At 39.7% G+C, this 9809-nt stretch overlaps 1 protein-coding gene across 1 annotated transcript in view; it reads left to right on the forward strand.

The window, feature by feature from the left end:
- Window positions 1–2544, forward strand: part of maml2 (mastermind like transcriptional coactivator 2) — a 48174-nt gene extending 45630 nt beyond the window's left edge. Inside the window, exons 3-5 of the mRNA XM_028573926.1 lie at window positions 602–766; window positions 887–995; window positions 1084–2544. Coding sequence (XP_028429727.1) covers window positions 602–766; window positions 887–995; window positions 1084–1928 — 1119 coding nt within the window. The 3' untranslated portion in view covers window positions 1929–2544. The remainder of the gene's footprint in view (window positions 1–601; window positions 767–886; window positions 996–1083) is intronic.
- The last annotated feature ends 7265 nt before the right edge of the window (window positions 2545–9809 follow it).

Below are 9809 nucleotides of genomic sequence, written 5' to 3' on the forward strand. Positions count from 1 at the left end.
GTCAGGACAAGACTTCAAACCAGAAGCTAGTTTGGCTATCTCAATTTGGTTTGAGTGCTGCCGACTACAACATTTTAATCAGTGTGATAGTGTCAGGAGCCAAATGGGTTTCTAGTGGATAGAATGCCTTCCTGCCAAACACAACACAGTGATCAGTAAAGGAGAGCTTATTAAATGGAGGTAGTCATGGTGCTGGCGCTTAACTCCCCATTGGCACACATTTCCTGCTGTCTCAGGGATTCTTTCCACTCTCTTTAGACACAATTATCAAGGGAGAAGCAGGCCTTGAGGAGGGCTTGCACTCCCCCCTCCAAAAAAAAGGCCTCTCTCCAAGTCTTCCTTTTTCATCTGCAGAGGGAGTAGCCTTGACCACATTCTGGAGGTTGAATAGCATCTTTGAAACCGATCTATGATGTCTTGTAGAGTTTCGCCCTCTAGCGGTCAATTGGTATTATTGCATTACTTTTGTTTATTTACCTCAACAGCTTTCCCTTGGCTCCCATCTTTACAAATAAGAGAAGAGACAAAAAGACGTCTTTGAAAATGAAAAAGTAAGTCCACTTACATTAATGTTTTACCATCATATGTCTCTTTTTCTAAGGGTGTTCCTCCTGGTCCGAGGCTCCCCACCAATGGAAGCTTAGGAGTCCTGTCAGCCCAGTCCCAGCCACGGCCCCCAGCACCCAACAACCAGCAGAAAGGCCCAGCCAAAAATCAGGCCATGCCGAGACAGCTTAATCAACAACAGCACACCATTAGCAATTCAGTAAGCTGCATCTTACATCATACAGCTTTCGCTAATTAATAAGCAGTTCAGACTGTGAGAATTTGGTAGAATTGATCAATCACATAACCAGTATTCCCAACTTTGTCTTTCCTTTTTCAGGACAAAGACAATGCACATGATCAGTTCAATCGCCATCTCACAAGACCGCCGCCTGATTACAAGCAGTCGAGAAGTATGGTGGGAGTTCAGCAAGGAAACATCTTCACAGGTACTGTACAGTTCTGAGAAGTCAGAAATGCTTTACATGCTGACGAGTGACCATACTTATAATCAGTGTTTTCTTGCTATCTCTTTAGGTCCAAACTCATCCCAGTCTTCCAGCAATGGCCCTGAGAATGACCTCCAGTCCATGCCTTGTCAACTCCCCAGTGGGTCTGGTCCAAAGATGATTCCTTCACCATCGGACCGCAGATTTGGTATCGGGACTGATTGCCGTCCGAGTTCTTGTATCGGCCCATTCCAGCAGCATAACAATCAGAATCGAATTGGACTAAATCAAACTAAAGCTAGGTTCCTGGGGCCGAGCACGCATGGGAATTCTTTTGGGATGAACAATGTAGCAGGTGTACAACACACAAGAACAACAGCTGACCTGCATTCCTCAGGGGTCCCAGGACAGACTCTCGGAGGCTTAATGAAAAATGTCAGCATGAGCTGGGGCTCAGCCAACAAGCAAGTGACAACTGGACTTGGTGTTAGGGGGCTACTCAATCCTCTACAGTCTCAGGGGGCGCAGCTGGACATGCCAAACCATCCGTACCAACAGAGGCATATTGGTCCTCCCAACCAGGTAGCGCCAGACATTGGGATGCTCCCTCTTAATCCTTCGATGAGAGACACAGGCCCACGGCCAGGCCAGCCAATGATGGGGTCTCCATCAGCAGTGGGAAACCTGAACCAGGCCTCTCCTGAACAGAGGGTACCAGCAGGCAACTTTGCAGAGCCCAGTCCCAGCTCGAGCAGCTACCAGAATAACCGGGCCAACCGACTGACCTTTGACTTCCTCCCCGAGGGAGACAACACAGTTCCAGGGATCAACACAGACTCAGACTTCATAGACTCTCTCCTTAAGTCGGGCTCTGGGAATGATGATTGGATGAAAGATATAAATTTGGATGAGATTCTGGGCAGTCACTCTTGAATTTGGGTCACAAATGGCTAAAAATCAACCCGCTACTTAAAGTATAGAGGTTATGGATGTAAGGTGCAAGGGGTAACATTTGTAAATAATGTTAAAATGGAATTTTATAAACTCATATTATTTGTTATCCAAGTATACTGTATGGTTTTGTATTGTATTTACTGTGAACTGAATTTGTGTTCTGTCCTTAGTACTCTGCATATTCTATTCCTGGTATATTGGCCAAGAAATTACTTTTCTTTGCAGTTACTTCTTTTGTGGTCTGTTTGTCATACTCATGCTGTAGTGCTGTCTTATAGGATACAATACCAAATTCACACTGTGAAAAGAAAACATTGCTGTGTTGCTTTCAAGTTCATCTTGGTATTCCAAGTTAAGTTTCTAAATCTGCATCCACTATTTAGCATGACACAGTATTTACAATCAGACGTTTTGCTACCATACACAGAGAATCTTGCCACAACAATTTTTTTCTCACTTATTGTTTAAGCGTTTTCATCTGTGGTAGTTTTTGATGCAATTTAAGTAATGTAACCATTCTTTTTTCATGTGGTATTTAATAACTATTGGGATAGTAATGATACATTATAATACATGTAATTAATAAAATGATTTGAAAAAATGAATAAATAAAAAGTTTTTGTTTTCTTCTTGAATAGATGCTTTGTTTTGCCTGATCTCTGTGGCTTATACTATATTATTGAAATATAGTTATTGTATCAAAAGTTATAATGCAATACCTTATTCAAATAGCTGTAATTTGTTTCTAAATTAATTTTTAAAAAAATGATGTCATGATACCAATATGGACATCTATACATATCGGTGACAATTTGCTTTAACTCTCAATGATAGCTAAACATCATAAGCTTCTAAAACAAAATGTTTGGCACTGCCTACCTCTCAGCATGACGGACATTTAATGAGTTTCGACAGTAGAAACTGCTAATATCTGTAATCCAATGGCTCATGAGGTTGAAACATAATCCATGTGGACATTTGTTGTCTGGTTGAGTAACAGCTCACTATAAATAATGGTCCATTCTATGCCCTTTAGAATGATTTGTAGAGAAGTGCACTGAATATCTCAAAATATATGAATTTATCTTTCCATGTTCCAGTCAAATACAAAGTGGGCTAATGTACTGTCACGTGTTGTTGCAGAATGTTCTTTTCAGATCCAATCTCCTTGCACCAAACATGAAATAAAAACTCATTATCTTTTACATCCAAAAACAGGTAAAAGGTTTGAATCACAGGCGTCATTGGGTTATTTATTGGTTGCAGAGCACTTGTGACACAGTTTGTGTAATGTTCCTTAACAGAGCATTACACAAACATGGAGATCTAGAGACAAACTTAGGTTATTGTTAAGGGAATATTACATTTGTTCGTATTTTTGTATATTTTGTAAATGAGTGTTTGCACTGTCATACATTATAAATATACAGCTTGCCCTGCATTTTTGTAAGCCACATAAACACACTGATAAAAGACTACAATACCCTGAATATTATCTATTATATAAAAAGCTCATAGTATGTGGGAAAAAGTGATACAAAGTCATAGTATACTATGTCAAAATGTCACAGTATAGTAAGTCGATCAAGTGATAAAAAAGTCATAGTGTAGTATGTCGAAGAAAGTCAAGAAGAACATGCAAACTCCATACAACTGGGGATTGAACCAAGGTCAGATCCTGCAGTGCCTATTTGCTGGTGGTAGTTGGAGCAGTGCTAACCACTGAGTCACCATGACACCCATATAATATTTTGAAAACAGATTTAGCATAGTATGTTGAAAAAAAGTCATAAAAAAGTGATTATGTAGTATGTTGAAAAAAGTGATGACGTCATAGTGTAGAATATTGAAAAAATGTATCCATCCAAAAGAAATTGATGCAGATATTGAACTTCTTATTGGAACCGATGTCCCAAGAACAATGGAACCTTGGCATGTTATCAACAGCCAAAACAATGGCCCATATGCAGTCAAAACCATGTCAGGATGGGTGGTATCGGACCACTTAAGGCTGGCACCATTGCAGAACACTCTGGACCCATTGCAGTGTCAGCCAACCGGATCTCTGTTGTTGAGCTGAACGATCTTCTCATCAAACAATATAACCAGGATTTTTCTGAAAACAAGTATGATGAAAAAATTAAAATTAAGGACAAAAGGTTTATGGACATTGTGTCAAGTTCAATAACTATGAAAGATGGTCACTACAACTGACCCTTACCTTTTCGGGGCAAAGAAAAAGTTATGTCTGACAACTATGAAATGGCTGCACAGCGTACAATTAACCTGATGAAGAAATTCAAGAATGAGTCTGCCTGTGCTGCAGACCAAAGACTTCATGGAGGATGTACTGAATAAAGGTTATGCAGAGAAGGTACCAAAGGAGCAGCTTAACCGAGATGAAGGACATGTATGGGATATAGCACATCATTGTGTTTACCACAAGCAAAAGCTCAAGCTTAGAGTGGTGTTTGACTGTACCTCCTTGAACAAAGAGCTCCTCCAAGGTCCTGACTTAACGAACACCCGAACACAAGAAATGTTCTACCAAGTGCAAGGTAGATGAAAATCACAGGGACTTCTTAAGAATTTTGACTGCTGAGTCAAAGAAGGAAAACTTGCCTGAAAGATGGGTCTGGACAGTATCAGACACCCAACACATCCCTAAAGGAAAGAATGAAACCTTTCAAAGAAGCCGATCAAAAGCAAGATCTATCTGTGGAAGAAATGAAAGAAGCAGAAAATTCTATCATTTGCTTTGAGTTTAGACGATACTTTAGTTATGAACTCACTCAACTGGAGAAAGGAAAACCGCTTGATTCGAAAAGCCCCATCTACAAACTAGATCCATTCACTGATGAAGGCATTTTGAGAGTGGGAGGTCGGATGAACAAAACTGCAATGCCAGTGGAACAGAAGAATCCGATCATTCTGCCTAAAAGCTCTTGTACATCGCACTTGATACTACGACATATCCATGTCAGACACTCTGGAAGAAGCCATATGTTATCCAGGGTAAAACAAAGGTTTTGGCTACCTCATGCAAACTCTCTATGCCAGGGATCTTCAACAGGGGGTCCTCAGAGTCACTGCAGGGGGGCCTCCAAATTATTGTTAATTGTTGAAAGTTTTAAAAAAAATTAAAAAGTCTTAACATGATTCCAACATAATATTAGCAAATATAAATCCCCACTTATGATAGGCTTACTGGCCAACAGGTAATGTAGTCACTAAGGTAGCCATCCACAGATAAAGTTCATCCCAAAGGATTGACTGTTCCACATGTATGTTTAACATTAAAACATGATTTATAAAATCATGCCAACAATTATTAGGCTATTTATATAGCTTAGTATTCTATGCAGAAAAAAGGTATCTATAAATGCTTTAGGCTGCCCTAAAAGTTATTGTAGGACCAGATTAATATGCAACTTCCATTTTATACAATATATGTAGCATCTCTACATATGATCCGTCTCTCTAACAGTTAAGGGGTCCTTGGCTTAAAAAACGTTGAAGACCCCTGCTCTATGCAGACAAATCATCAGAGACTGCATTTTTTGCAGACGCATGCAGGCAAAACCTGGAGAACAGAAGATGGCAGATCTACCTGAAGTCATGTTGGTATTGACTACTTCGATCCCATAGGGGCCGGACTCAAGTGAAACGGTGGGGGAGTAATCTTTACTTGTCTTGTGAGTTGAGCAGTCCATTTGGAGATGGCAAACTTCCTAACCACAGATTATTGCATAAATGCTATACACAGATTCATATGCAGAAGAGGACCAGTCATAAGTATCAGGACAGATAATGGAACTAACTTTATCGGTGCACAAAAGGAACTGAAGGAGGCTCTGAAGGAACTGAATCACCAGAGGATTCAAAATGCACTACTTTCTGATGAAGTAAAATGGACTTTTAACCCCCCTTTTGGAGCCCACCACGGCGGAGTGTTGGAAAGGCTGATCAGATTGGTCAAAAAGATCCTAATGTCAATTTTAAAGCAACAAACACTCGATGACGAGACTCTGCAAACGGCACTCTGTGAAGTAGAAACTATTCTGAACGACAGACCAATAACTACTTTTTCAAGTGATCCTAATGATTTGGAATCGCTCATCCCAAACCATCTACTTCGGCTAAAAGCTAAAGCAATAATGCCACCAGGACTTTTTGAAAAGAGAGATCTTTACTCAAAGAGAAGATGGAGACAAGCACAATATCTGGCAGATCTATTCTGGAAGCGATGGATAAAGGGAGTATCTTCCAATCATGCAGTAAAGAAGCAAGTGGAACAGCACAAAGCGCAATCTTCGTCCTGAGGGTCTTGTCATCATCGTAGACAACACAGCACCGAGGAACTCATGGCTCATGGGCCGTGTTGTTAAAGGAATACGCCACCGTTTGTTGAAATTGTCCTCTATATTTATATAGGTGGGCAAACGCATTTTTGTCTCAGTGCATGCATTGTCGTAGTCCGGCAGCGCCGCCGCTAACTTAGCTTAGCGTAATGAATGGAATCCTTTGTTGCCGTTAGCATGTCGTGAGTAAAAGTGACCCAACAACAACAAAATTAAAACCTAATTACTTCTTGTGGCTTGCATATCCACAACGAGTAAAAATAGCAATGCAGATTAAGACTAGACGATTTCCTAGGCAGATATTGACTTGGGACTATATTGGGTGGAAGTAGGCTACAGCCGAAGCACTGCTACTTGGGCACAGAGATTTCGGCAGCCCGCGGGGCTCTGCGGCGGGTTCATTCTTTGACATACTATACCGTGCCTTTTTTATCACTTTTTTCGACATACTATACTAAGACTTTTTTCTATGACTTTTGTATTCATACTATACTGACTTTTTCATCACTTTTTTAGACAAATTATACTATGACTTATTTTTTACATACTATACAATGATTGTTTTATAACTTTTTTCGACAAACTATACTATGATTTTTTTTTTTTAAGATTATTTTTTGGGGGCTTTTTTCCCTTTATTTCAGAGTGACAGGAAAGGTGTGAGAGAGAGGGTGGATGACACGCAGCAAAGGGCCGCAGGTCAGATTCGGACCCTGGCCCCTGCAAAGGCCTGAGCCTATATGAGGCGCGCGCTCTTACTGGGTGAGCTAGAGATCGCCCCTACTATGACTTGTTTTAACATATTATAATATCACTTTTTTCGACATACTAGACAATTTTTTTTCAATTTTTATCACTTTTTCATCACTTTTTTCCATGACTTTTTTCTTTATACTCTCTTTGACTTTTTTAAGACTTTTTTTTGACATACTATACTATGACTTACCAGATGCATCTGCTAAGGATGCCCCCTGGGCGCCTCCCTAGGGAGGTGTTCCAGGCACGTCCATCTGGGAGGAGGCCTCGGGGAAGACCCAGGACTTTTTCATCATTTGTCGACATACTATGCTATGACTTTTTGACATACTATACTATGACTTTTTTATCACTTTTTTCGACATTCTATACTATTAATTTTTCAACATACTATACTACGACTTTTTCAACACCAGGGCCCTGCAGGGGACCGCCCTCTCTCCGTCCCTCTTCGCTGTCTACACCACGAACTTCAGCTACCAGTCAGAGTCCTGTCATCTTCAGAAGTTTTCTGATGACTATGCGTTAGTGGGATGTATCAGTGATGGTGAGGAGGCTGAGCACAGGGCTGTGGTGGAGAACTTTGTCACATGGTGCGAGGAAAATTATTTGCAGCTCAATGGGACAAAGACGAAGGAGCTGGTAGTGGACTTGAGAAGGAGGTAGGCACCGCTGACCCCTGTCTCCATCCAAGGTGTCAGTGTGGACATAGTGGAGGACTACAAATACCTGGGAGTACACATAGACAATAAACTGGACTGGGTCAAAAACTCTGGAGTTTTTTTACAGGAAGGGCCAGAGTCGCCTCTATTTTTTGAGGAGGCTAAGGTCCTTCAACATCTGTCAGAAGATGCCGAGGATGTTTTATGAGTCTGTGGTGGCTAGTGCTCTCCTGTATGCTGTTGCATGCTGGGGCAGCAGGCTGAGAGTGGCAGACACCAACAGACTCACCAAACTAATACAGAAGGCCAGTGATGTTGTCAGTGGGGAGCAGGATTACTTAAAACAGTGTCAGAGAGGAGGATGCTGTCCAAAGTACAGTCCATCCTGGACAACTCCTCCCACCCACTCCACAATACACTGGTCAGTCTGAGGAGCACCTTCAGCGACAGACTCAGACACCCATGATGCACCACAGAGTGCCACAGGAGGTCGTTCATGCCTGTGGCCATCAAACTATATAACTCCTCCCTCTGAGTGTCACATGCTTAGATTTAAAACAGCATGCATCCCCACATCACATCTCAATATTCTTGGACAATTATGTACAAAACGTCCTGTAATAGTTATCAGCTACATGAAGAAAAGTGTTATTTATTTATTCACTGCTGCTACTTGTAGTCGTACTGTACACTGCACTACAATAGAATTTGTACAATCCATTGAAAAAAAACTAATCTCACTTACTTCTACTTAACGTTTTCATTCATGTCTGTAAATACTTAACATTTTTATGTATGTCTTATTGAAGATATGTTGCTTATTTACTGTATACACTTATTGACTTGCTCTTTTCTTACTCTTATTTTACCTTGAATGTGACTGTGTAACTAAATAATTTATTTAAATAATCAAGTAAAGTGAAATTACCTCATAATTGTACTCAAGAACAGCACTCAAATATACATAATTGGTTACTTTCCATCACAGATTTGGAATAATGTTTACTGCCACCTAGTGGTCACAGTGAGGAACTGCAACACATGAGAAGCACTTCCGGTGAATAGTTTCAAAATAAAATGTCATAAATGGAACAGATAGAATAGAAAAATATTCTTCACTTTTCTCATCATGGTGGTCACAGCTAAAGACAACATACTGCATCGACTTATACTATTGTTAATTTGCTTATGCTATATGTTTGCATCTGCATTGCCCTGTGATTTAATCATATGCACCATGTAAGGGTGTATATTAGCATTTTTTCAGAAGTTTCAGGGTTATTCTATTAAATCTAGGTCATACATTTAATGTAAAAATGAGAACCAGTTATTTTACGAGATCACCGTGAGCACAATAAAAGCTTATAGGGTAGGTACAGACAAGAATATCCTATGTACGTATACTTAGATTATTGAAATTACAAATGATGAAATACAATACCACACAAGGCAAATATTACCACAAAGTATATACTTTATTTCAGGCCAATTTCAAAGTATCATATGAAGCAAGATATAATGTAACAGAATTTATTGTTCTAAAACACATGCACATATCTATCAAAAAAAAACAAAAAACAGATCATTACTGAATATAAATTCATTTCATGTGCATTTAGAAAACTCTAAATACAAAAATCCTTTAACTTGTGTGATTAGTTCTACTGTTAAAATGACAGTCGACAGCTAATACGCTCTGACAATTACACACTAAGTAAGCATAAAATCAGGTTTGTGTGACAAAATGCGTCATTGCATCAAAATAAAGTCTGTAGCCGTGCAATACAAGCACTGTAGTGTACCACTCGTTTTTTCGTTGCATTGTTCTCACCAACACTGTTTATCCACCGTAAATCCAACAACACATGATTTAAATGATCAATAAAATCAAAACTAAAAACAGGTTTTTCACACAGAATAAAAAAAAAAAAAAAAAAAAAAACAATTGTTCATGATCTCTGATCTACAAAAGAGAAAAATCATTGTTCCATCAAGTTGTTAATGCTACCGATGAAGTACTGTTTGGCAACAGAATCAGTGTGACACCATGCAAGGCCTCAACCAAGGGCATGCAGTTCCTG

Source organism: Perca flavescens, chromosome 3 (genome assembly GCF_004354835.1).
Source record: "Perca flavescens isolate YP-PL-M2 chromosome 3, PFLA_1.0, whole genome shotgun sequence".
Classification (NCBI taxonomy): domain Eukaryota; kingdom Metazoa; phylum Chordata; class Actinopteri; order Perciformes; family Percidae; genus Perca; species Perca flavescens.